Source organism: Symphalangus syndactylus, chromosome 2 (genome assembly GCF_028878055.3).
Source record: "Symphalangus syndactylus isolate Jambi chromosome 2, NHGRI_mSymSyn1-v2.1_pri, whole genome shotgun sequence".
Classification (NCBI taxonomy): Eukaryota; Metazoa; Chordata; class Mammalia; order Primates; family Hylobatidae; genus Symphalangus; species Symphalangus syndactylus.
The window spans coordinates 37,029,530-37,056,794 of record NC_072424.2 but is presented as its reverse complement, the minus strand read 5'-3'; the positions used below and the strand labels follow the sequence as shown (position 1 = coordinate 37,056,794).

At 48.3% G+C, this 27,265-nt stretch overlaps 2 protein-coding genes across 14 annotated transcripts in view; one reads left to right on the top strand and one right to left on the bottom strand.

Moving 5' to 3' along the window:
- The first annotated feature begins 1 nt into the window (after position 1).
- Positions 2–21,736, top strand: DPCD (deleted in primary ciliary dyskinesia homolog (mouse)). 5 transcript variants are annotated; one of them, XM_055251607.2, is made up of 6 exons: positions 2–114; positions 6,710–6,790; positions 12,793–12,917; positions 13,253–13,386; positions 20,940–21,006; positions 21,435–21,736. In XM_055251607.2, the coding sequence occupies exons 1-6, from the start codon at positions 51–53 to the stop codon at positions 21,537–21,539; spliced, it is 576 nt and encodes a 191-aa protein (XP_055107582.1). In that variant the 5' UTR covers positions 2–50; the 3' UTR covers positions 21,540–21,736. The 5 variants fall into 5 exon arrangements, with proteins under 5 accessions (XP_055107582.1, XP_055107571.1, XP_055107560.1 ...); XM_055251596.2 differs by having other exon boundaries at positions 20,904–21,006; XM_055251585.2 differs by having other exon boundaries at positions 13,220–13,386; positions 20,904–21,006.
- A 1,010-nt stretch (positions 21,737–22,746) lies between these two features.
- Positions 22,747–27,265, bottom strand: part of FBXW4 (F-box and WD repeat domain containing 4) — an 86,382-nt gene continuing 81,863 nt past the window's right edge. For 5 of the 9 annotated variants that reach the window (XM_055251419.2, XM_063627633.1, XM_055251420.2 and 2 more), the window contains 3 exons: positions 24,425–24,565; positions 23,707–23,848; positions 22,747–23,489 (listed from right to left, as the gene is read on the bottom strand). In XM_055251419.2, the coding sequence (XP_055107394.2) occupies positions 23,370–23,489; positions 23,707–23,848; positions 24,425–24,565 (403 nt within the window). In that variant the 3' untranslated portion in view covers positions 22,747–23,369. Of the gene's footprint in view, positions 23,849–24,424; positions 24,566–27,265 lie in introns of those variants that run through there. The other 4 variants (XM_063627622.1, XR_008652315.2, XM_055251422.2 and 1 more) reach the window with 4 other exon arrangements.

Below are 27,265 nucleotides of genomic sequence, written 5' to 3'. Positions count from 1 at the left end.
TGGAACGGTTGCCATGGCAGCGGCTGGGCGTGTTGCTTAGCAGGGGAAAGATGGCGGTGACGGTCTGGTTGGAGAGTCTGCTGACAGCCCAGAAGACTGCGCTGCTGCAGGACGGTAACTCGAGGGTCCCCACGGGCTCCTTCGTTTTTTTCCCTCAGGGTCCGGCCCTCCGGGAGGGGCCTCAGGGCCTGGGTCGGCAGAGCTGGAAGGGTCTCGGCGGTCAACCGGGCCAGGTCCTGCATTTGCAGATGAGACTGAGGCTCACAGAGATGATATGACTGGAACACATGTCTCCGGACACCCCTTAGATTCCTCTACACCGTCTCGCTCAGCTCTGAGTTCTGTTGCTAATATAGTAATTTCTTTTACATTCATTATCTCATTTGCTCCTCACCACTGTCCTGAGAGGCTAATTTTCCACCCCGTTTTACAGAAGAGGAAACTGAAATCCAAGACTGGTTTAGACTAGAGAGGAGAGAGGCCTGGGCTCTAGTTCCAACTGTGCCATTAATTTACCACGGGCGCTTCAGTCGGCTCCTTTACTTGTTTGGGCCTCACTTTCCTCATCTGTAAAATGAAGTGGATGGACTACCATTGTTATCTCTGAGGTCCTTTCTAGCTGTAATATTTTTGTTAAGTGAACTTCTAAATGTTTTCTGTGTCATTAGGGGAGCTAGAGCAAGAACCAAGTGCTGTGCCTGGAAGAAGTGGGCACAGGGGCATGGATACCTAACTTTTCCCCACCCTAGGATTGGCCAATGTCGGCCCCTTTGTGCACTTGGGTCCTTTCTGGACCCACTGGGTAGCCAGGATGAATTGCGTCCGAAGTTCCTGAGGCTTTCAAGATAACAGCTGGTGACTCATGTTCACAGGCAGAGAGGCCAGTCAGGGAAGCCTGGAGTTTGTGGAAATTAAAGTCATTTACTCGTTCGTGCAACATTTAGGAAGGCTTTTACTATGTGCCAAGCTCTAAACTAGAACAGAAAGAAAAAGATATATTGTCCCAGGACTCAGAGTGGTTGGGAAAAACATGTACTTAAATAATAAGAAGCGTTAAATAGAGGTTGTAGCCTTGTATAAAATGGTAGGAAAGAGTGAAGGTGTAAGCGACATCTCTTTGGAGGAAGACCCAACGGAAGTGATGATGTTTCTGGGTCCTAAAGAATTAATAAGGTCAGGCACAGTGGCTCAAGCCCGTAATTCCAGCACTCTGGGAGGCCGAAGCGGGCAGATCATTTGAGCTCAGGAGTTCGAGACCAGCTTGGGCAACATGGCCAAACCTCATCTCTACAAAAAATACAGAAACTATGGCGGGATGTGGTGGTTCACGCCTGTAATCCCAGCACGTTGGGAGGCCGAGTGGGCGGATCCCTTGAGGCCAGGAGTTCGAGACCATTCTAGCCACCATGATGAAACCCCGTCTCTACTAAAAATACAAAAAAATTAGCCAGGCATGGTGGTGCGCACCCATAATTCCAGCTACTCTGGAGACTGAGGCAGGAGAATCGCTTGAACCCGGGAGACGGAGGTTACAGTGAACTGAGATTGCACCACTGCATTCCAGCCTGGGTGACAGAGTGAGTAAGACTGTGTCTCAGTCAAAATAAATAAATAAATAAATAAATAAGCCATGCATCATGGCACATGCCTGTAGTCCCAGCTACTTGTGGTGGCTGAGGCCAGAGGATCGCTTGAGCCAGGGAGGTAGACGCAGCAGTGAGTCGAGATCATGCCGGTGCATTCTAGCTTGGGCAACAGAGTGAGACCCTGTCTCAAAAAAACAGAAAAAAAAAAAAAAAAAAAAAAAAAAAAAAAAAAAATTAATAGGTGTTTGCTGAGTGAAGAAGAGGGGATAGCTATTCAAAGAACGACTCACATATAAGGACCGTATGTGAAGGTGTGAAGGTACGTGCCTGATTACTAGAGGAATAACAAAACGTTTAGTAATGTTAAAGCAGTCACTCAGTCAGAACAAACCACCTATAACTATGTCAGGTACTACTCTAGGTGTCAGGATAGAAGGGAGAATAAAAAGGTCCCTTTTCTCAAGCAGCAATGAGGGAAAGTTGTGGAAAATGAAGAGCGATTACAGATAAGTTGGGACATATTGTGATAGATCTCATGCCTTGCCAAAGATTTAGGACATTTTCTCATAGGACAGTGGTTTTTGTTTTTATTGTGGTAATAAATACACAACAATTTAGCATTTTAATCATTTTTAAGTGTACAGTTCTGTGGCATTAAGTACATTCACATTGTTATGTAACTATCACCACCATCTTCAGAACTTTTTAATCTTTCTCAATGGAAATTCTTTTTTTTTTTGGAGACAGGGTCTTGCTCTGTCACCCAGGCTGTGGGGTACGATCATAGCTCACTGCAGCCTTGAACTCCTAGGCTCATGTAATCCTCCCACCTCAGCCTCTTGAATAGCTGGGACTACAGGCATGTGCCACTACACTCAGCTCAAGTGAAATTCTGTACCCACCAAATGCCAATTCCTCATTCCCTCCTCCTCCCATCCCCTGGCAACCACCATTCTACTTTCTGTCTGTGAATTAGACTGCTCTAGGAACCTCGTCTAAGTGGAATCATACAATATTTGTCTTTCTGTAACTGGCGTATTTCACTTAGTCTAATGCTTCAAGGTTCATCCATGTTGCCACAGTTGGATGCTTCCAGCTGTGCCGTTAATTCACCACAGGATCTCTAGTCGGCCCCTTTACTTGTTTGGATCTCACTTTCCTCATCTGTAAAATGAAGTGGATGGGCTACGATTGTTATGTCTGAGGTCCTTTCCAGCTGTAATATCGTTTGTAAAGTAAACCTCTAAATGTTCCCTGTGTTTTTAGGGGAGATAGAGCAAGGACCAAGGGCTGTGCCTGGAAGAGGTGGGCACAGAGGTATGGATATTGTAGCATGTGTCAAAATTTTGCTCCTTTTTAAGGCTGAGTGATATCCCATTGTATGTCTATACTGCATTCTGTTTATTCATTCATCTGTTGATGGACACCTGGGTTGCTTCCACCTTTTGGGTATTGTGAATAATGCTGCTCTGAACATGAGTATACGGATATCCACTCCAGTCCCTGCTTTCACTCTTTTTGGTCACAGAAGTTTTTAAACAAATATTTTATCAGCCAGGATTTTGTTAAGTTCTTTTGTTAGTAGCATCACAAAATGATATTGTTATATTCCACCCTATCTCCAAACTGAAAAACAACTCAGTATTGCATATGTGGTTAAGCCTTGTCAAACCTGCAGATTTACCCCTGGGTGTGTAGGAGGGGTGTGGGGAATGGGCGGGCGGGGGGGTTACTCCCTTCCACCAAGAATCATGGCTATTGATATCTTGGATTGGATAATGAGACTCCAATTTACTTTTGTTTTTTTAAGAAATAATTACATTCATTGTGGAAATATGAAAAATAAAGAAGTCACATATAATATTACCACCCAGATAATCATAATTTACTTTTTTTTTTTTGAGACGAGTTTCACTCTTGTTGCCCAAACTGGAGCGCAATGGCACAATCTCGGCTCACTGCAACCTTTGCCTCCTGGGTTCAAGCGATTCTCCTATCTCAGTCTCCTGAGTAGCTAGGATTATAGGCGCCTATAATCCTAGCCTCTATACCTAGAGTAGTACCTGACATAGTTATAGGTGGTTTGTTCTGACTGAGTGACTGCTTTAACATTACTAAACGTTTTGTTATTCCTCTAGTAATCAGGCACGTACCTTCACACCTTCACATACGGTCCTTATATGTGAGTCGTTCTTTGGGATTATAGGCGCCACCATGCCCGGCTAATTTTTTTTTTAATTTTTAGTAGAGACGGGGTTTCACCATGTTAGCCAGGCTGGTCTCGAACTCCTGACCTTAGGTGATCCGCCTGCCTCGGCTTCCCAAAGGGCTGAGATTACAGGCACGAGCCGCCTCGCCCAGCCCATAATTTATATTTTTATACATAAACTTCTATATTATTTCATGCATACATGCACAATTATTTTTCTTTTACAAAAATATGCTAATATACTTAATAATTTATATGTACATTTATTTCTAGAATAAACATACTATTAAAACAAAGTATAGATAAGTATTGAATAATCACTGGGTAAGGGAGGATGCTCTGAGTGCAACTTCTAAGGCAGTAACCACAAAGAAAGAAAATATATAGTTGGCTTTATAAAAACTAAACACCTGTGTTGGGCACCTGTAATCCCAGCTACTGGAGAAACTGAGGCAGGAAGATCACTTGAGGCCAGAAGTTTGAGGCTGTAGTGTGCTATAATCATGCCTGTGAATAGCCACTGCACTCCAGCCTAGGGAACATAGCCAGACACTCTTAAAAAACAAAAACACTTGTTTGGGAAAACCCACTTTAAACAAAGTTAAGGGCCAGGCATGGTGGCTCACACCTGTATTCCCAACACTTTGAGAGGCCAAGGCAGGAGGATCACTTGAGCTCAGGAGTTTGAGATCATTCTGGGTAACATAGTAAGACTCCATCTCTACAAAAAAAATTTAAAAATTAGCTGGGCATGGTAGTGTGCAACCATGGTCCCGGCTACTCGGGAGGCTGAGGTGGAGGATCACTTGAGCCCAGGAGGCAGAGGTTGCAGTGAGCCGAGATTGCACCACTGCACTCCAGCCTCGGCAACAGAGCGAGACTCTCTAAAAAAAAAAAAGCCTCAGTTGGCCAGGCATGGTGGCTCACGCCTGTAATCCCAGCCCTTTGGGAGGCTGAGGTGGGCAGATCACGAGCTCAGGAGATTGAAACCATCCTAGCGAAAATGGTGAAGCCCTGTGTCTACTAAAAATACAAAAATTAGCAGGGTGTGGTGGCATGCACCTGTAGTCCCAGCTACTCAGGAGGCTGAGGCAGGAGAATTGCTTAAACCTGGGAGGCAGAGGTTGCAGTGAGCTGAGATCGCGCCACTGCACTCCAGCCTGGTGACAGAGTGAGACTCTGTCAAAAAACAAAAAACAACAACAAAAAAAACCCCTCAGTTTTCCTCATCTATGAAATACAGGTAATGAAAACACATAGGATTATTGTGAGAATTAAATTTGATAAGACATGTGAAATGCCTGAATTTAGTAAGTGCTGCATCCTGCCTGGACTCAAGGCTGGATGCCAAGGGGAGAAGATGGTCAGACAAGACCCCCTCAGCTCCTCCCAGGCAGTACCTTGGATCCCGCTCCTGACAGGAGAGCCCTTTCTAATGCCTGTGAGCCATCCAAATGATTAAGGGTGGTATAACCTAGGGCTCTGCTAGAGGCCCTGCAAATTTAGGGGTGAGTTTATGCAGAATACGGATTAGGAATGGCTCAAGGGAACTGTATCCCAGAGAAGTGAATTGGACAGGAAGAAGGCACCTTGGGGCTCTTATTCATCAAGCATACATAGGGGTACTTGTCTACTGGATGTTAGTGCTCTGTTACTAGCTTTACTGAGGAGTCTGCCTGTATCTACTTCTTTACCTATAAAAAGAAAGGGGAAATTACATAGCCACTCTTAAGCAAGTGCTCCAGGGGTAGAGGAATTGGGCTAGGAGACTCCCTTAGTTTCTTCTTCTTCTTTTTTTTTTTTAGACAGAGTCTCATTCTGTTGCCCAGGCTGGAGTACAGTGTTGCAATCTCAGCTCACTGAAACCTCTGCCTCCCAGGTTCAAGCAATTCTCCTGAGTAGCTGGGACTACAGGCGCCCGTGACCATGCCCAGCTAACATTTTTGTATTTTTAGTAGAGATGGGGTTTCACCATGTTGGCCAGGCTGGTCTGGAACTCCTGACCTTGTGATCCGCCCCCCCGGGCCTCCCAAAGTGCTGGGGTTACAGGCATGAGCCACCACACCCGGCCTCCCTTAGTTTCTTCTGTTCTTTCAACGGATAGTGCATCAATGTTTATTCATCCTTTCCAATCAGTATTTAGTTGAGCTCCTAGCGTATGCCGGGAGCCACGCTTGGTCTTTAGGAAACCGTAGCATGGGGATAAAACCCCTCCTATCTAGTAGAAGAGATAGGCAATAATCAAAGAGTCACATAAATAGATGTAAAATCATACCAAACTAAGTGCCATGAAGAAAATACATGGGGACTTAACATTGTGTTACTGTGTGATAGGAATGACCTGGAGATACACAGAAGAAGGCAGGGCACTGGCATGGCTAGAGGGAGTGCTTGGTCAGGAAACCCAATTCAATGTCCTGATCACATAGGTTTGGTTTTAGGAAGTGGGGAAAGAGATAAATACGATGTCATTCATGGGAAGACAAATGCTTTTAAAAGTATCATGGTATGTAGTAACTGCTCCACTATGGATATGGGAGGCACACATGAGGATGTGATTCATCCTACCAAGGTGGCTGGAGGTGATAGTGGAGGAAGACTTCCCAGTGGAAGTGACATTTGAGCTGGATTTTGAAGGGCAAAGAAGAGTTCCACAGATAGGAAAAAGTATGGAGCTGTTGCTGGTGGAGGAAACAGCAGAGCAAGATGTTCAAGGAAAGCTTCAGAAAGGGAGAGAGTCTCAGGATATGTTTTAAAGTAATGGTAGGTATGGTTGGCAAGGAGTTTGGGGAGGTCCTGGCTGGGTTCCTCAGTACTCCCAAGGCTAGCACTGTTTCCCAGGTAGGCCCCTTGATCTGCAAGGGACAGGGCAAGGGGAGGCTTTGAGGTAAGGCATTCTCTGTTTTGTGCATAGGGAGAAGGAAGGTTCACTATTTATTCCCAGACGGCAAGGAAATGGCTGAAGAATATGACGAGAAGACGAGTGAACTACTTGGTAAGTGACAGAGGCTCCCAGTGGGCCTTTAGTAATACTTGGGGCTGACATAAGCACAGTGAACACTCCTAGCCTTAGGCTTGAGGCAGGAGCCCAGATCAAATGTAGAAGCTGGGAGAGACTGAAGCCCTCGAGACGACAATGTTCCTGAGCATAATCTGGGCACCAGAAGTGGAGTGCGAGTCCTTTTGACCAGTAAAATTCATCCCCACTCCTCACCCCAGACAAATGAGAGAGTGAGAAATTCTAAGATGTAGAGAAACAGTTGGGAAAAAACTTTACAAAGGAGGTGGTATTGGAAGTGAGCCTTGTAGGTTTAGGAGGGATAAGGGCAGACTTTCACCGCAATTTGTTTTTCCTTGTTTTTTTTGTTTGTTTGTTTGTTTTGTTTTCTAAAGCCATGCCAGCAGCAAGCGAGTATCAGAGGCACAGCTTCTGAGCTTGCCTCAAAGGCAACACTATAAAATATGGTCCTTATCTTGAAGAACATCTCAGTCAAAGAGGGTCAAAACAGTGATTTTGCAGCGTGGTCACTTTCATTCCTGCAGCGCCTTTCCTCTAAGAACAAACTCATGGATAGGGGCTCCAGCTCAGATTTCTGGGAATTATTTGATTTGTTCACTCTGTTCCCAGGTGTGCACATCAGCATTAACCAGCTTCCCAGAGCTAGGTGGCTGGCTCTTTGACCCAGGGCCCAAGGCTGTCAGCAGTGGGAGTTGGTCTCTTTATTAAGTTCCATCTGAAATGCTAAGACCAGTGATGGAATCACAGGCTGGTTTATTTTCTTGTCATTATTCTTGGCTTTAATTTCTTCCTGGGCCTGATCGACAGGTAGTATTGGTGAGGGAATTTCTTTTTCCTTTTTTCTGACAGTTCATAAATGTCTAGAACCGACAACATGGATTACACTGGCTTGCATTCCCTCAGTCTCCAGTCTTAAAATGTTTGTCCTGCGCATGTTCAGTCGCACAGTGAAGTGTTGATCCCTCCTTATTATGAGCTGCTTGGGCTCCAGTCCCAATTGGTTTAGTCTGGTGCTATTAAAAATCTTGATGTGTTTAGCATATGACACTGATTCGGTGGAAACCAATACAGTAGTAATATCCTCACAATGCATTGTAATTTATAGTGCTCCCAGGGGATGACAGCCTTGGAATGCCTAACAGGGGAGAACTTATGAAAGCAGAGGTCACGTGGACTAGCCACCACCATAACCAGGCCAGAGAGTAGCCGCAGCTCCTCACTCCCAGCCCCCCCGTGCCACTTCTCTACTCCTCCACACAGAGCAAATAAAACAGCTATAGCTGCTGCAGCTGAAAAACAAACAAATAAAACCCAGGCCTCTTTGTTGTGCTTGGACATGAAACTGAAATTAAAAACAAGTCCAGGTTTCTTCATTTGTAGCACCGTGTGCCCTGATATCCCACATTAACCTGTCACTTCTCCGGGTGGCAGGTGGGGAATAGACCATGGCTTCCAAACTCCTCTTTCTTAAAATTGGAAATGAAGAAGAGTGTTCACAGGAGAACACTGTTTGGCTAAAGTTGACCTAATAATGATATTAATAGTGTGACTCTTACTGGGCACCATGCTAAGTGCTCTACGTGAATTACCTCATTTACTCATCCTCATTAAAGCCCTAGGAGGTAGATACTCTTGTCTCCATTTTACATTTGGAAAAAATGGAAGCTCAAAGAGGTTAAGCACCTTGTTGAGAATTATGTAGCTAGTTTCTAAGCCAGGATTTAAGCCTAGTTCTGTCCAATTAAGAGCCCATGCTTTAGTCCTCAACAACATAGTGCTGGGGGTTGAGAATACTTAAATCCAACTTTCTTTTTTTCTTACTATGTTTTTCTTTCCCCAGAAAGGCCGGAGTGTAGACTGATAGGCAGACAGGAGGACCTCACTTGAGTCACTGGGCCCAGCTCTAGAACAGCAGATCTTTTTCTTACTCTTCTTCCTGTCCACCACCCCAGCTGCCCTGGCAAAATACTGTCCATTATTAATTTTTAAGTATAAATAATCCCAGGGCTTGAGCTGGCTTTTGCTTGTGCATTCTATGAAGTAAAATAGGGACATGGTTTTTGTGGCAATAAACAGGAATAGTTTCCATTTTTCTAGCTAAGTATACAAATTTGATAATTAGTCAAACTGGTTTTCTGTTAGAAAAACTCAAAGTAATTTACAGAGAAAGAATGGCCAATAGGTGTGCATCAGTCTGGGACAGAGTTCCTCCAGTCGGTGTTAATAAGCATGTTAGTGTCCTGTTTTTTTCCTACCCTCTCAGTGCTGTTCATTCCCACCCCCCACAATGATTGCTGCATGTATTCATAGAGGAAAAAACTGAAGGCCCCACAACAATGATCGGAACATCAAACCAGCCTGAGAAGAACACAGCACGTCCAAGGGGGCTGAGGCTGAAGGGCAGGCCATCCCCCAGCGATTACATTCGGATTACCGACTTAATCTGCTTTGGTATTTGACCGCCACCCTAACCACCCCAGGCTGCATTTGGAGGATATTGAGCACTTTCATCCCCAAGCACTTCACTGGCTTTATAAATGACCCACTCGATTCCCTTCGGCCTCCTCTGGGATGGGACATGGCAGCTGTTTAATAGCCACATAGCAATGTTGCAGTGTTTTAGGGCAGAAAAGAAGAATCCTGCATCTAGTTTAAGCTGCAGGGAGTATTTAGGGAAGGGGAATGTAATTATCCACATTGGAAGTGGGCCAGGGTTTGGAGCTTTGGGGAAAGAGGCCTTTAGGACTTCTGCTTTCCAGCCCACCTGAAAGATGGGGCCTCCTTTCAGCAGTCTGGGACATCAGCCTGCTTCCTGCTGACTTAGGAAAAAGCCCCCAGGCGCCACCTCCTTTATATATTCCCCATCAGACCCTTCACCGGGGTGGAAAGTCTCTTTTCCAAGGTCTGGCTGGGGCTCAGCTGGGAAGATATGACAGCATCCCGGGAAGCTGCCTCACACACACCAGTTTGGGTTTAACATATAATCAAATCAGAGTGACAGCAGGTGGAAACAGTCTTCTGTTGCCATAGGAGCCGTCCTTGAGTTCAGGAACAAAGACAGGGACAAGAAAGACAAGACAAAGTGTGCATTTGTACGTGTGCATTCACACCCATGCACTTGTGCATAGGAAGAATAAGAAGGACTTCACCAAAATCTTTTATTGGGTCTTATCTCTGGAGGGAATGGGAAAGGAGACTTTCTTCTGCATTCTAAGAAAGAATTTAATTCTCAAGGTGTTTAAACAAAAAGTAAAGGTGAAGCAGCCAGAGATGTCAAGTTCCCTGAGTGGTTTTTAAGGTCAGAAGTAAGCTGATTTTCTTCCTTCTTTGAGTACTTCTTGGGAAGTTTTCTGTGTAAAACTCAAAATTTCTTGGAGTGAAAGAGTGCACAGAAAACCCTGGGGTGGTTGTCATCCCTCAGGCCACCTTGGTGCATTATTGTGCATTTGGACACCCATTTTAGTAAGGTCCATGACTTACAGGGCACCTCACTTATCCAGCCCCAGGTAGTGAGGTAGTCCTCATAGTTTACTTTTTCAGATAATCAAAGCTTACCCTTTAAAGGCCAAATATAAAAAATAAATTGAGCTACTTAAAAAAAACAGAACCTTTCAAAATATTACATGTGCTTATTGAACACTTTCAGAATAAAGTTTTATTAATAATTCAAATTCTGGATTTGGAGTTAGGACACCTGGAGTTTAGCCGTGGCATTTGTAAGATTGTCTCCTTGAGCCTCAGTAAGTCTTCATACTCTGTAATTCTTCATACTCTGTTTCCTGGAGAGTAGTGCCAAGGATTGAAAGAGAGCAGTCAGGGAAAAAAATGCTATTTCTCATTTTAAAAATACAGACATTGCAGTAGATGCTTTCTTTTTTTTTTTTTTTTTTTTTGAGACGGAATTTCACTCTTGTTGCCCAGGCTGGAGTGCAATGGCACGATCTCGGCTCACCACAACCTCCGCCTCCCAGGTTCAAGCGATTCTCCTGCCTCAGCCTCCCCAGTAGCTGGGACTGCAGGCGTGTGCCACCACACCCAGCTAATGTTTTATTTTTAGTAGAGACGGGGTTTCTCCATGTTGGCCAGGCTGGTCTCGAACTCCCAACCTCAGGTGTTCCGCCCGCCTCAGCCTCCCAAAGTGCTGGGATTACAAGCATGAGCCACCATGCCTGGCCTGGAGTAGATGCTTTCTAAAGGAGCTTCCACCTTTAAAATCTGTGATGGTTGTGTTCTATTATAAAGTGGCACCATTGGAGTCTAAGGGTGCTTGTTTGCCCTTATACTAAACGGTCCCAAGTGTTTATGTGGTTCTGACACTGCCGTCTAATGTGAGCTGTCCCCAATACCATTGTCAATATGCCTGAGAAAAAAAGTAATTTCCTGCCTTATTCTTCACATAGCATTTTATACCTAGTCTGAGCGAGAATCTGAGAGTGATCTTTCCTATAGTATAGAGTAGGGTACATGGATCTTTTCACAATAAGCTGCTGTTCGGAGGCATTTGTCACTTCTGAGTTTGCAACTGTGACAGAGGCCCCCAGAAGGCTGCTTCCAGTGAAGTGAGGTATTAACACTGAATAGATTTGGATATACTCCTGGTCACAGTCCATTCACTTAAGAGAGAAGTATTTGTGGGGGAAAAAAAGTTGCCTATAAAGCATATTTCTAAGTTTTACTCTTCCTTATTAATTTTCATTATAAACTTGGAAATGTGTTTCTAGGGAGAATTTTTAGCCCTAAGAGGTAATAAAATCACACTGCAGAATGCAGCAGACCTTATAAAAGCACATATTTAAGGGAAAATTCTAATTTTACAGCACACTTTTGTGTTCAGCTTGTGTGCCTTACTTACAGTGGTGAGGGCGTTTGGATTTGACACAGCTGCTCAAAAGGTCTGAAGTAAAACTGCCGGCTGCCTAGTGCTGAGAACCTGACTAGTTCTCAACTCCTACCTGGAAAAAGACGCAAACAGAAACAACTGTAACTGAGTACTATGCACTTTTTGAGTTGTTTAGCTCCTTAAACAGCTACAGAGGCTGCTGGTCTTTAGCACCAACTGGGCTCCCCAGGCTGGAGGATACCATAGTGGGCAGCCCCGGATTCCAAATGCAGCAGGAAGGGAAAGGAACTGGGGGATAGGAGATCATGGCTCAGAAAAGATCGCCCTGCAGTGATAGACTGCATGGTTCCTGAAAATGAAAATCTCAGCAGGGGTTTTCAGGTACTGTCCATTCAACTAGTTTCTTGATTTATAATTTTCATGATATATATGCCTTAAAATCTTATGCAAGCATCTGGGTTGTGAAACAAAGTAAAATAGAGATGGTTATTTGCATTCTAGAAGGATTCTCTTTTACAAAAAATTCACATTAGATCTTTTATAAACCGTGCATTTAATATATGGCATGTGCCTACAATTTTGTTTAAATGCAGCTTTGGGGCGTTTTTTTGTTTTTGCTTTTTTCTTTTTTTTTTTTAAGCAAGGTATACCTGAAATGAGTGAATTTCTGTATCTGGACTTTCTGAATCATGATACAGACCTGCCCAACAGCTTTCACCCTCTTAATTATTTTTTCCTCTGCATGTTTTTGAGGGAAAAAATGTGCTTCAACTCCTTTTTGGGATCCAGATTTTCTCCATTACCAGAAACAACCCTTTTCCTAATCTTCACATCTTCTCCTTGCTTGAAGCCACACCTGAGGGTTTCTTGACTCCATTTGGCGCTTCTCAGAGCTTCATTCCAGTTCCTTTTGCCTGAGCACCCATGAGATGCGCTTTGCAGGTTGTCTAATGTTGAAATGCTCTACTGAAATTTCAGAAGTTGTGAGGTCCCTCCTTAGATTAACGAAGCTGAGAGTAAAGGCCCAACACTCCCACTTTCATCTTGTGCTGGTTACCTAGTGTGGTGCCGGTGATTCGGCAGAAAAGAGCAGAGACCCTCTCTTCACTCTCATCCCAATGCTTGCTTCTCTCCTCAGTGAGAAAGTGGCGTGTGAAAAGTGCCCTGGGAGCCATGGGCCAGTGGCAGCTTGAAGTAGGAGAGCCAGCGCCCCTAGGAGCAGGGAACCTGGGGCCTGAACTCATCAAGGAAAGCAATGCCAATGTACGTCCATCTGTCCAGGTGTCTTGCATGGGCTGAGGTGGGGGTGGGCTATGGGCTATTGGCTCTTGAGGGCAGGGACCATGTCTTGTTCACCTCCTCGCCTCCAGTGTGCCACCTGGACACAGCACTCTATAAATGTTTGAATGAATACAGACATTTTGGCTTGATCATCCCAGGGCAGGGGCTCAGGGCCTGGAGTGCTGGAGCAATAGCAGCGTCAGAGGGGAGAGTGGAGAAGAGCCGAGGATCTTGTTGTGCCCCGGGGTAGAGCTCTGATGAGGGTGGAGCCTTCCCTTCCCCAGGAACAGTCCTCGAGTTGGATTTGCCTTCTGCAGCCTATCTTCATGCGCAAGGACACCAAGATGAGTTTCCAGTGGCGGATTCGAAACCTCCCCTATCCTAAGGATGTCTATAGTGTCTGTGTGGGCCAGAAGGAGCGCTGCATCATTGTCAGAACAACCAACAAGAAGTGAGTAGCGTGGAAGGCACCCTGTGTGCTTGTGTATGAGCAGGGTGTAGGGTGGGGTTTGATCTGGGGCTAGGATCATTATTCAGGCCGGTCCTGCAGAGAGGAAGCCCTCCTGCTTCCAGGTATTGGAAGGGCTTCCTCTCTGCAGGACCGGCCTGAATAATGTAATCAGCTCCATCGGGGAAGAGAAACTTGAATGAGTATCTAGTATAGTACCTGGCATAGATAGGGGCTCAGTAAATATTTGTTGAATGAATGAGATGATGAGGGAAATCACACGACCATAAACTTGTGGTCTCAGGTGGTTCTGCTGAAAGGTTATTATGATCTTGGTCTCCTGACTGGATCCAGGCCTTGGTAAGGGTGGTCTGGTGACATCACTGTCAGAGCTGGCAGGGAGCCATAGCTTGGAAGGTACCCCTGTCTGAAGTGGCAGTGACAGTCCTTTAAAGCAGTACTTGACAGCAGTTTAAAGCAGACTAGGCAGCAGTAAACCTAATCCCTCCCCAGACTGAGTGACAGTGGGGCAGATGCTTGGGCCGCTTGGAAGTCCCTTGCATAATGCTTCAAAAGGGGTACTCAGCTTCCCTTTATGGTCCCCGAGAGGGGAGGCAAACTGCAGGGGTTGAAAGGACAGAAGGTGGCCACAGTGCATTTCCATTATGGAAATGCATTGATCTCATTTAGGTTTCTGGAGCCCTGACTGATCACAGGAGAAGAGAAATGCCCAGTGTGAGGCCTGAAGGGAATGGCCCTGAAATGAATCAGTCTTGACCTGGGCTAGAGAGAATACAGTCTAGGGCCAACTACCACAAAATAGATTTGGGCATCGAGATGGGGGGTTTTATAAGTTACCTGTCTGCAAGCTGTGAAGCCATTCAACATGCCTCATGGGGATACCCCCACCCATCTCCTGCTTTACATGCCGTAATGGGGACCCAGCTCTTGTGCATCTCCTCAGGTGATGTGGTGCCAGTCTCCCCTTCCATCTCCGTCAGGCCCACAAGGCCCACAGGGAAGCAGGGTAGCTCCCAGACTCCCCCATCGCAGCCCTGGGTGCTGCCATCCTCTTGTGACCCCCATATCCCATTGTTTTGGCAGGGTTAAGAGGACAGGGGAAAGGGTGGAGATGGATGAATTAATTTCAGGATTATTGCTGTACATGCAGCCAGCAGCCCCTGCAGTGGGCCTTGTCTATAAATATAAAGTCATAATAATAAGGGTTTGTGTTTATAAAGCACTTTGAAGCCCTCAGATAAGAGGCAGTTTATTCCCGTTATTGTTCTCATCATTAACAGGAGTCACTGCCTAAAGTGGAATTTAGCAATTTCAGACAACAGAGAAATTGCCTGTAGGAGAACAAACTCCATGCTTCAGCAAGCATTCCCTGGTGGAAGAGGCCTTGGGTCCAAACTGGGAACAAAAGTGCTTCTGACAGCACTTGAATCTGCAGCCCAGCACTTTGTGAAGCTGGCTGCTGCCTCTTTTTTGTCCCCCAGAGGTCACTGTCGAATACAGATATCAGACAGAAATGTGATTACCAGGGAGTGAGGAAAGAGAGGCTAGCTAGCTCACCAAAAAATTCATCTGCTGGCAGATCCTCTGGGTCCCATCTCCTGCGCACATCCAGCCATAGGTGGCGCTGTTGGCCAGGAGCTCCATGGCTGGAGGCCCAGGCTAGCTCTCAAGGCAAGCGGGGGTTGTTGGACATTTTTGAAATGATGGGTGAGGCCAGGTGGGATGGGAGTGATGCCCCTGGAGGAGCAGGGCTGAGGGTTGGATTCCCATAGAGGACAGAGGAGTGTTTCAGGCCCACTTTGGAACCCACACTGAGCCTCTGGTCCAGTGTCCCAGCCTGGCTCATCCCTGCCCTCCTCAGGTCTCTCCGTTGGGAGGTAACCTAGAGGCCTCTGAACCCTTAGCCAGATCGTTCCCAAATCTAGTGGCATTTTTACCTTCTACCTGGAGGAATGTGTTTTATGCCTTTACTCCCATTAATTATATAGAACTCAGTGGCTATTCATTATTATTATTAATTTGGAAGGGAGATATTTATTTCTTATCAAGGGTTACAGCCTGCATAGACATTCTTTTTTATTTTTATTTTTTTTTAAGAGATGGAGTCTTGGCCGGGCGCGGTGGCTCACGCCTGTAATCCCAGCACTCTGGGAGGCCAAGGCAGGTGGATCATCTGAGGTCAGGAGTTCGAGACCAGCCTGGCCAACATGGCGAAACCCTGTCTCTACTAAAAATACAAAAATTAGCCAGGCGTGGTGGCGCATGCCTGTAGTCCCAGCTACTCGGAAGGCTGAGGAAGGAGAATTGCTTGAACCCAGGAGGCAGAGGTTGCAGTGAGCCAAGATCATGCCATTGCACTTCAGCCTGGGTGACAGAGTGAGACTCCATCTCAAAAAAAAAAAAAAAAAAAAAGAGATGGAGTCTTGCCCTATTGCCCAGGCTAGAGTCCACTTCTTGCACAATCATAGCTCACTGTAGCTTTGAACTCCTGGGCTCAAGGGATCCTCCCGCCTCATCCTCCTGAGAAGCTGGGACTATAGGCACATACCACCCCACCTGGCTAAGTTTAAAATTTTTTTTGTAGGATTGAGGGTCTCTCCATTTTGCCCAAGCTGCTCTCAAAATCCTGGGCTCAAGTGATCCTCCTGCCTTGGCCTCCTGAAGTGCTGAGATTACAAGCATGAGCCACCACACCCAGACCAGGGTGGCCATTCTGGCAGGCTGGGAAGTGTGGCCTCCGGCCAGAAGCCAAAAACTCAGTGGCTACTCCCTTCCACAGTGTTTAGCTTTTTAAGGATATAGTACCTTTAAAATCTGTTTTCTGATCATCATTCTATCGGGAGGTGGACAGGATCCATACTTTTATTCTTGTGTTATAGATGATTATATAAATGTATACATAAAGTTAGCATGATGAACCAGCTTGCTGAAAGGAAAGTTAGTGACTGTCTCTCTTGATACCCAGGCATCTGCACTTTCCACCACATCATCGCATTTCTCTCTGATTTGACCTCTTCCTTCACCTGGAGGTTCCATACCTGCCCCAGTTCTAATATTCTGGAATGTGGTTACTGACCAAAGCCAGAGTTTCTTTACCCATACTTGCCTTGTCTCTGAAGAGCTGGGTTGGTGACTTTACTTGAAGGAATTGATTGTAATGTATCATGTCCTTGGCCTCACATATTAGTGAGGGATGAATCAGGGAAGGAAAAAAGTGCTTTTCCAGGATCCCAGTGTTGGACCATCTATTCCTGATAATAACGTTTGTGCAGAAAGAGGGCTCCTAACCTCAGCCTGGAAGTTGGCCGCTGTAAGTGGAATGAGCCAGGGTGCAGCAGTGAGAAGTTGTTGGGTTAAATCTGGCCTCTGTCACTATTAGCTGTAGAATTTAGGCAAAGTTTCCTCATCTATTAGAGAAGACTCACAGCTACTTCACAGATTTTGGGGAATTTGATGAAATCATATATGTACAGGCCAGAACAATGGCTGGCCTGAAACAGGTCCTCAACAGTTCTTTGGAAATTGGAATCTGAGGAGAGCTTGGCTGATTTGACATCGGTGATACTAACACTGTGGGAGGTGTTAATAGGCTTCACTAGAAAAAAGGATTCTGTGGTCAAATAAGTTTAAGAAACTCTGGATTAAACAGGCTTCTCTTTGGTGGGGCCGAGAGCCTTTAGTATGTGTGTGTGATTGTGACTCTCTAGCAGGGGGCGACTGTGGGTGGGGGTGCCAAGTTTGCCCAGCGCCTTGATGTTTAAGAAGATTTGCTTGCTGCTTTTCTAAAGGCAGACTGGTTGGAGGCTTCTCTGGACCCCTCTGGCCATGCGGTGTGCAGGTGTGCATGGCACCCCCTCTGAGGTATGTGAGGCATGACCCGAGTGATTGTCCACAGCAGCCCTGCTCCTGCCTTCAGCCTCCAGAGTCTGTCTGCCTCTGAGGGCCTGGCCTCTGGTGCCCTTTTGGGTTGAAGGGCTGGATTGGGGAGGGGATACAGTAGAGAGTGATGGGAGGCAGTAGATCATTTCTGAAATAGCCAAAATGGAGGAGTTGTCTGTAGAACAGGGAGAAGACAGGTACAGAGTTGGCCTGTTCTGGGCCCTTTGACATTGACTACAAGTTCACCTAGTGCAGCTCTTTTATTCGAAGAAGGAATGTGGCAACTGAGGCCCAGAAATTAAGTGACCTGTCCAGGGTCACAGGGCAGGGCCAGGAGTTCTGCTACAAGCCTTTACTTCCACATACATCTTTTGAAGACTTTTGACATTCAGAAAGGAAGGCCACTGATGTGTTGGAGAGAGTACCCAGCAGACTCGCAGAGTGTTCAGACCCCAGGGGAGACAACCTGTTCATTGTTGAACATCCCCACCTCCCACCTCAATATCTGCCCCATCGTTGGACAAATGCAAATAATCTCAACTATGGTGGGCTATTACTTTGTGGTGAGAATGTGGAGACATGGAGGGGTCAGGAGATTTGGGGGATTCTTACTTTAATACGGGCTTCTCTGTTTACCAGCTTTGTGAGTTGGGCAAGATACCTAACTTTTCTGGGCCTCAGTTTCCTTTTGTTTAAAAGTGGATAATAGAAGTAACCAACCTGAGAGAGTTGTTTTGACAATTAAATGTGTTTAGAACGTGGCACAGAATAAGCTTTTAAAATGTCATCTTTCATTGTATGGCTGAAATAGAACAGTGAAGGGAGGTGGGAATGGGGGAGAGCAGGGCATCTGCAGGAATCCAGGGAACTATCCTGCTGTAAGGGTTCAGCTTTTAGCAGAAACCAAAACAAGGTCTGATCAGCAGGGATATGGCCTTGTTTCTTTTTTTGAGATGGAGTCTGGCTCTGTTGCCCAGGCTGGAGTGCACTGGCATGATCTTGGCTCACTGCAACCTCCGCCCCCTGCGTTCAAGTGATTCTCCTGCCTCAGCCTCCCGAGTAGCTAGGACTACAGGCGCCTGCTACCACGCCTGGCTAAGTTTTGTACTTTTAGTAGAGATAGGGTTTCACCATGTTGGCCAGGCTGGTCTTGAATTCCTGGCCTCAAGTGATCTGCCCGCCTCGGCCTCCCAAAGTGCTGGGATTACAGGAGTGAGCCACTGCATCTGGAGGCCTTGTTTCTTCTTCATCCTTTTCTTTTAATTTTTTGTAGAGACAAGGTCTCGCTATGTTGCCCAGGCTGGTCTTGAACTCCTGGCCTCAAGTGATCCTCCCACCTCAGCCTCCCAAAGTGCTGGGATTACAGGTGTGAGCCACCAGACCCGCCCTCTTCTTCATCCTTAAATCTCCAGCTCACAGCTCAAGGCCTGGGACACAGTTGATGCCCAATAAATGTTTGCTGCCTACCTACAGCTGCCTGAGGCTGAACGTTATGACCCTTCCAGAAGCACAGTGGGTCTCTCTCTTGTCCAGGTGCTGGTGAGAAAGTCAAGTACAGTACCTATCATGGAAAAACCCTATGTCTCGGGGAATGGGTGTGAGAAGGTAGTGGGCTGCCCCAGGAGGAGAAAAGGCAGATGCTCCCTACTCCCTTGAGCCTGACTGTCGGGAGCTTCTAAGAAGTTGTTTAACCTGGACCAATAAACTAAATCTATTACAATAGACTCAAAACCAAGCTGAGCCTCCACCTGCTCTGCCTCCATTCCTCTTGCCTGGTGGTAGGAGTAGTTCAAGGAAAGCAGGTGCAAGCTATGCACCTTAAGTTCCCTCTGATCCTGTCCTTGCTGTTGTGGCCAAGCCCTAGTATTCATTTTCCGGTCCCACTGCCCCAGCCTGGGGGAATGGTTCTGCTGGGCTGCTTCCCTCCTGGTTCTGCTTTTTGTGTATATTTGCACGGAAGATGTTAACACTTCCTAACAAGTCTTTGTGTTCATCTAATCTCTGCTGTTTAACCTTTGACTCTCTCCTATTATCAGTGTCTGCCACCTTTGCTGGCCAGACCAAAGGCCCCAGGAAGAGCCCTCAGCCTGAGCTGGCTAGGAAGAGGATGAGGCAGGCATTCCATCCCTGTTTGCAGGCAGATGGATTGCCTTTCCCTGGGGCAGAGCTTTGGAAAATAAAGCAACTTGCAATGCCATTAGGATCCCCCAGCCCCCACTCCTTTTGAACTGTCAGCCTTTAAGTAAACATTATTTTCCTGCGATGGGTCCCAGTACCTTGGTGGGGAGTGGGGAACCTGGGAGGAGAGGGGCCCCGAGAGCCTCTGTTGAACGGAGGGATTTGGGCAGGGAGGACGGGGGCAGAAGTGCTGCATTGATGTCAACTCTCTGAGTCCCCAGGGCATAAGGGCTTTTGAAGTGGACTCAGGGTAGCTGTCACCACAAGGACCAGGGCCCTCTGAAGTACTGAAAGCCCCATCCTCCCCAGGCCTCTCACTTGAGTTTGTTTGTACCTGCCTGAGGTGTTTCCCTTCACAGCCCATACAGTCTCTACAGCAGAAAGTGATGCCTTGCCCAAGTGATAGGTCTAGCAGCCCCTGGCCAGAGCCTAAGCCACATTTCCACCAAGGAAAATGCCAAATTGGTGTATGGTTAGAGATGAGGAGGCCATTCATTGTGCTTTGGTGTAGTAAGGATCAGACCAAGGACAAGGAATCTTATTCTAATCTTGACTCCCATCCCTACTGACAACTGGCTGTGAAACAAGGCAAGACATTTCATCTCTCTGAGCCCGAGTTCCCTTTTTGGTAAGGGGGGGTCAAATTTCCTGCAAAGTCTAGTTATACACATTAGAGACTGGGTGTTGCTATCTGTTCTTTTTTTTTTTTTTTTTTTTAATTAAAAGGCATCATTAATCTCTGAACCGGCACCTGCAGATGATAAGGACCATGTATGATGTGTAAAAATGGAGGAGTAGGGACTTGGGGCCAGCCAAGTAGTCCAGAGGTCTAGCTTCCATGATGAGTAACATGGTTTGTCCTCTCAAAGAGATTTCTCCTAGTAGATATACTTTTCCTCTGGCCTACAAGTAGAGCCAGGCTAACAAGGCCTTGAAAGGCCCCAAAAGAGAAAGAGGTAGTTGAGGCCTTCAGTGGACCTCCCATGTAAATGGTAACAGTAGGGCCCCAGCTTTGGGAGACAGATCTCAATGTCCTTATTCTGTCCTTTGTTAGAACACGTCCCTTTTTTCTGGTGTCTCCATGAGGCTTTGGGTGTAGAGGAGTCCCAAGCTGCTTGAGCTATTTGTGTGTTCCAGGCTTCTTCTGCCTGTCTTTGGGAGTCCCAGCTCTGAGATGTGAGTCACTACAACCCCTGGTCTAATCACAGAATTATAACTGGGTTCTGCTCTTCTGCCACTGGACTGGACATAAGGCTTGCATTCTATGCTTTCCAGGGCCACTGAGCTCTAAAATACTGGTGTTCTAACTGGTTTCCCTTCTGCCTCTCTGCATGTGTGGAAGGTGTGGGAGAACTAGGTAGAAGCTAGGCAGCAGAGGGCCTGATGCCCAGCTGTTGGGTCACCTTGCCGAGTGCCCCAATGGCCTGTCGGTGTCCCCACAGGTACTACAAGAAGTTCTCCATTCCTGACCTAGATAGACACCAGCTACCTCTGGATGACGCCTTGCTGAGCTTTGCCCACGCCAACTGCACCCTGATCATCTCTGTAAGATTCACCCAGACTTCTTGGACACTGCATCAGGGAGAGTCTTCCCCTTTCCCTGCCCACTTCCCATCCCATAAGAGTCCTCAGTTCTAGCCCCAAGCCCTAGGGTGTGCTTGTGGGAGAATAGGCATCTCTCATTCAGCATGGGGGAGAGCAGGGAGGGGGCCCAGGGAGGAGCCTGACCATATAATTCACAGCTAGAAGAGGGAGAGGATGAAAGGGAAGCGGTGGGAATTGCTGAACTTGGGTTCTTCTGGTCCAAGGTCTGCTCCTACTCAGGCACATGACCTTGAGCAAATCATTCAATCCTATAGGCCTCAATTTTCTCGTGCAAATAAGGGGATCAGAAGGAGAAGGGGCCCCAAGTGTGTGCGGAAGGAGAAGGGACAGTGACTGAATTATTTTCTTATTCTTGGCTCCATCCACAGTACCAGAAGCCAAAGGAGGTTGTGGTGGCCGAGTCCGAGCTACAGAAGGAACTAAAGAAGGTAAAGACAGCCCACGGCAACGATGGGGACTGCAAGACCCAGTAGTTGTAGTTGGCCCCTGAGCCTTATACCTCCAGCACAGGGGGTGCCGTGAGACTTCAAGGCTTGGCCCTTCTTGACCATGGCAGCCTCCTATCTTCTAGGAGCTATCAAGGGTCTCTAAGAACTGGGCATGGGGCACTCCTAGCCAGTGAGTCCTGGTCATATTTCCTGAGTAAAGTCATTTTGAGCTACTTACTGCACAGGGACTGCCCTCTTGTTCACCTCTGTATGCTGCCTGGCGCCAGACCCCACTGGCCTTGGGAGGGTGTGATGACATTCCCTTCTCTATCCCGGGGACCTTCAACATAAAGCTTTCCACAAAAAGGGAGAATAGGGTGGGAGCACATGGCCCTAGCAGGGCAGAGCTGGCCTTTCCCTGAAACCTGTTTACACAAACTCAGAGGAAGACCAGGCTGGAGGGACCCTGTGCTACCGTAGCTTGCAGAAGTGGCTCAGAGGAAACTCCTGAAGATAGATATGTGGGCAAGGGAAAAGTTTTAAAAATGCAGAAACCAGCCGGGCGCAGTGGCTCACGCCTTAATCCTAGCACTTACTTTGGGAGGCCGAGACGGGCAGATCACCTGAGGTCAATAGTTCAAGACCAGCCTGGCCAACATGGTGAAACCCTGTCTCTACTAAAAATACAAAAATTAGCCGGGCATGGTGGTGCATGCCTGTAATTCCAGCTACTCGGGAGGCTGAGGTAGGAGAATCGCTTCAACCTGGGAGGTGGAGGTTGCAGTGAGCCAAGATCATGACACTGCACTCTAGCTTGGGCAACAGAGCGAGACTCTGTCTCAAAACAAAACAAACAAACAAAAAAACAAAAACAAAAAACAAAACAGAAACCTTGGAAATAGAACACAGGATGTTAAGGCATTGTGGGTAAAAAGCCAGAATAAGGGTCATAATGTTGCCAAGGGTGTGTGTTGGGGTAGGGGTCACCACATGTAACAACTGAGCTCCCAGCAGCCTGGACCCTTTCCACAGTCCCCTCTCCAAACCCACAGGTGACCCTCCACACCCCAAAGGCTAAGGGATAGGTCGTCAATGGGAACTCTTCCTGAAAAAAAGAAACCTTTGTTCTTTGGGACACAGAGCCATGAGGCTGGTCTTGTCATTTCAGCAGCACACACAACCCTGAGCTTGGGTCTGCTGTTGCCTTCTCCTGGAGCCTCCTAGGACTACTCAGCCAGTGAGGAACCAGATCTGTGAACAATCAAGCTTTATTTTTACAAAAATGAAAATTGTAGCATGTCTCAACAGCCAGCCTGAGGTAGGGCTGGCTCAGAACTCACTCAACTGCTGGGTTCCCTTTGCCCTTTCTTGGTTTCAAAGCAAAACCAGGCCACAGTGCCCCAGGAATGAACCCCCAGCCCCGAGAGGTTGGTCAAGGGTGAGGTCTTGCTGGTGCCAGCAGGCTATTGGCAGCCTCACCTTTCCTTCCAGGAAGGGGCAGAAAGGAACCATCTGGGAAGGTGGGAGCACCTCACCTCACTCTGTAGGCTGTCGTGGCTCTAATAAGGGGTATAGGATGGGCCTCTCCAGGCCAAGTCCTTGCTCTGGCCAAACAGGGACGCAAGGCCCGGGTTCAGCTGCACTCTAAAGCAGCAGGTCCTGCCTCTCCAACAGGTTCCTGGGAGGGACTGCATCTCTGGTAAGTTCCAGAGCTCCAGGAGTCAGAAGCCTCTGGTGCAAGGTGCCTGAGCACTGGGGTCACAGGCCCAGGAGCACAGTGGGGCAGTGAGGAGGAGCTATCACTGCAGCCTCCAGGCAAGAGAGGTCCCTGAGTAGCTGGTTTCCCTGGCCCAGAGGCAGGGGTGGCCCTGATGGTCATGGGTTTTGAAAATCCAGGACGTGGAGGTTGTAAGACAGCGCAGCATAGAGATGCTTGGTGGTGAGACGCAGGCAGTACACAGGGCTGCTGAGGGGGGTCGACGTCAGTGGGAAGGCCTGGAAGGGAGGGCACAGGAAGTGGTAAGAGCTTTCCAAGTGGGACATGGGTGTGCCCCAACCCAGGATCCCCAGGCCCAGGGGAAGAGGGACATGTGCCATTGTAGGCTTCTTCCAACCCTTTCTAGGCACGTCCTTGGCTACCTCACCATCTCCCAAATGCAGCCCATGATCATGAGTCCTGGCATGCTGGAGAAGAGGTGGGCAGGCCACTTACGTGCAGGCAGGCCCTTTGGCGCCGGTCCCACAGGCGTACAACACCATAGTAGGAGGAACCTGTGGCCAGCAGGTGGTTGCCATCTGTCTGCAGGCAGTACAGGGTGCTGTCGTGGGGCTCCTCCCACTCCATGACACATTTCCTGTCCAGGAAGAGGAGACGCAGAGGGAGGTTTAGGGTACCCTCCACCTCTACCCCAGTCTTCTTGGGCCTAGAGTGGCTGAGGGGAGCATTAAAGAGCCATTCCGGGATGGAAGAGAAAGAAGCCTAAATCATCAGATTCGTCAAAAACCGAACTTCATGGGAGAAAGCATCTTCTGTAGAGGGCTCTCTTGCCATGGCCCAGACGACACAGCAGATTATGCCTGCACTTCTGTTTTCACATGGCCAGCTACTTGTCACTGGACTCAAGAAAGGTTGAAGTAACACAGGCCTCAAGAAAGGCTGGGACAGAATATTGAGGGACAGTACCCTGACGGCTCCAGAGGCTCAGGGAACGCCTGCCTTTGCCAAAGCCTGTTGGCTATAGCCAAGCCACTGGGACCAGGGCTGCCCAAGTGTAGGAAGTCTAAGCTTGATATGACCTTGCAGGCCTCTTCCTTCCCAGCCCTGACATGGAATCTCTGTGCCCTCTACCATGGGCCAACCCAGGACTGGAGGAAGGACCAGGATTGGTGCAGGGCCCCCACCACCTGTCCTCCCTGCCCAGCACACTCACCGGACACTGGTGCGGAGGTCCCAGTAGCGAACGTAGGTGTCATAGCCACAGGACAGCAGTGTGAAAGGGGACTCATACATGACATCCAGCACCCCAGCCCCTGGGGGAAAGTCACTGCCCAAGTGTGTCATCAGCTGTCCACTGGGAAGGGAAGGACAGAGTGAGAGGCTGCTCCACGTGGGCCATACACATTCATTCCACCTTCAGAGGGCATCAGACCTTGGGGAAATGTTCTCTTTCCTCAGCTAGAATGAGACTCAAGGAAGGGGGCTGAGGGAGGAGATGCCCAGTTCCTACCCACCTCACCCCTGCCATGAGGCCTCTGCAACCAGTCCCAGGCCCCACCCCTCCCCCAGCATCCCAGCCCTCAGCAGCCCCTCTATCACACCTGCGTGCTTCCTGCCACCCACCCAGCCACTCCTCCTCAGGACAATGAATGGGGCTTGCTGAAGGGGTTGGCCCCCCTCACATTCACATGCACATGAACATGCGCGCGCGTACACACACACACACACACACACACTCTCTTGGTTACTTTATACTTCTTGATCCTGCAGGTCATGCAGTTCTGAGCTGCCTGAGTCCAATGCCTTAATTCCTGCCTGTAATCTGGGGCTCAAACCTCACTGGGGATAAAGACCACACAAAGGGAGAAGGGGAGTCCCAGGAGATGTTAAAACAAGTAAACACCTTTGTGTCTGGGGAGAGAAATTGCTGAGAAAGCAGCTCAGCGAGCTGTCCCTGGTGTTCCTGGCCTAGCTGGCCCCCAGCCCGGGGCTAGCACGCCTCTGTGATCACAGCCCCCAGCCTGTGGGGCTCCAGCCTGCTCCCCCCACCCTCACCCCACCCCACCTGGTGGCCGAGAGCAGATTACTGAGAAGAACAATTTCTTTGTGACTGTGTAATTCCCTCCGTGACCGCGGCAGTGGGCAGACCCTTTGCCCTGATGCCAGACCCCTAGCAACTATGTAGGGGGGCCTCCTGTCCCTAGCAACTACCCCTCAACATCAAGTGCACCCGCTAATCCCTGCAGCCAGGGGATGGGTAGAAGTATTGAGTTTCCACAGAATGACTGGGGGGAATGAAGAAAAAGGGGTGCCCTCCAGGCCTGATGCCTCAGCTTCCTTTACCCGTGAGACGATGGGCTCTCCCCATGCCATGACAGGAGAAACAAGGCCATGGACACTTCACAGCGATGTCCAGGTAAGAGGCCCTGGCATGGAGTGAGGGGACTTCATGGCTTACCAGCCCAGCTTTGGCCCAAGCAGCATGTCAGCAAAGGGCTTGAGGCAGACAAAGCAGCCAGCCACATGTCTGAATGCAGATGTCAGCTCTCATCCTTCCACCTCATTCAGACCCTGACCCACAACCTCCCTTCTCCCCGACAGAGCTGCCAACTTCCCGAAGGCCGAAGGAATCAAAGGAAGAGACTGGGGGTTCCTTTGTGCCCCTTCCACCCTTCCCCCTTTGAGCCCTGGGCAGTGAGCCCTGGCCAGGAGCACTGCTGCTGCCAGTGGGGGATTAATCCCCAAGTCAGCACCCCTGCTACCAGCCTCCTTAGGGAAGTTCTGGTCTTCCTCTCAGTAGCCCAGAGCTGGGCCTGCGGGGAGATGGCAAGCCTCTGTCTGTTGGGGGGCTCCTGAGAGGGATCAGGCAGAAGGCCTTCTCCCCAGATCAGCATCCCACAGAGACTGCTAACCTTGGCTCCCAGAGAAGCCCTGCCTTCCCAGATGGGCCACCAGCCAAGACTCAGCCACCCTGGGCAGGCCAGAGCCCTGCAGGGGAGTCATTCTCTCTCTTTCACAGGTATACTGGGTGCATGCTGGGTAGGGGCTGTTTGGCTCCACAGTTCTTCCTCTTCCAGATTTGGGGGCCCTGCCCCCTCCATTAGTGAGGCCTTAAGGAATGATTGAGGAGCTCTCCCCTTTAATCTATAGAAGTAATTTCATGTTTGTTTGAAATAGAAGATGAAAGGCAGTGGGGGTTGGGAGGACTGAAGCCCAGCATGGCTCTACCTGCCCACCCTGGTCCCTGGGTTCAGAGGGAAGGAGAGCTGGGCACTCATGGGGCTGCACAGGGACAGCAGTGTAAGAGGCCCACCCAGACTGGGCTGCCAACCTGGGCCCCTACCCCAGCATTCATGCCACCACTGGAAAATGTCATGGCCATAAGTATCTGCAGTCAGAAATACAGGACAGCCCAAGGGGTCCCTACCCTCAGGGGGAGACCCAAGGGCCCAATGAGCACCAGGCCCTGGGGGCCAGCACAAGTCCCGAGAGCCCCTGGTCTGCCCGCACAGCCTGGCAGGGGCTGTGAAGTTTCTTTCTGCTGTGCTGTTCTCTGGTTCTCTAAAATGGCCACACACACTTTAAATGGGCCAATAAAAAGATGATACAACACTTTAAATGGGCCAATAAAAAGATGATACAATTTCTTTTGCCCCTGGGCCCAGGACCCTCAAGGCTCTGTTGTGTGGTGCCCGTGAGGTTAAGTTCAGAGCATAAACTGACACACCAGGCTCTGGGAAAAGGCCCATCTCTTCAAATAGCAACCCAGCAGTGCCACAGGAGCCCTGCTGGGGCTTTGATTTGGGAAAACAAACAGAAATGGCACCGTGGGCCCTTCTCGGCCCCCACCCCAAGACCTATTTAACTAGAAAACTCTAGCTCAACTGCTCTGGTAGAGGGAGAGATTGGCCCGACAATAGCCCCAAACTTTGGGGGAAAAGGGGACAAAAAAAGCTGTCTCCTCATCCCCTCCTCCTGGGCTCCTTTTCTTACTGCAAGTGTGTTCTTGTAAAAACGATTAGATTGCAATTTGTATAACGTGGTGACCCCCCAA

What these genes read in the sequence shown, in the direction of transcription:
- DPCD (XM_055251585.2), top strand. Translation starts at nt 51, where the DNA reads ATGGCGGTGACGGTCTGGTTGGAGAGTCTGCTGACAGCCCAGAAGACT. An exon ending in GACTGCGCTGCTGCAGGACG is followed by an intron (nt 115 to 6,709) that starts GTAACTCGAGGG and finishes TTTTGTGCATAG; the next exon opens with GGAGAAGGAAGGTTCACTAT. An exon ending in ACTGCACCCTGATCATCTCT is followed by an intron (nt 21,007 to 21,434) that starts GTAAGATTCACC and finishes CTCCATCCACAG; the next exon opens with TACCAGAAGCCAAAGGAGGT.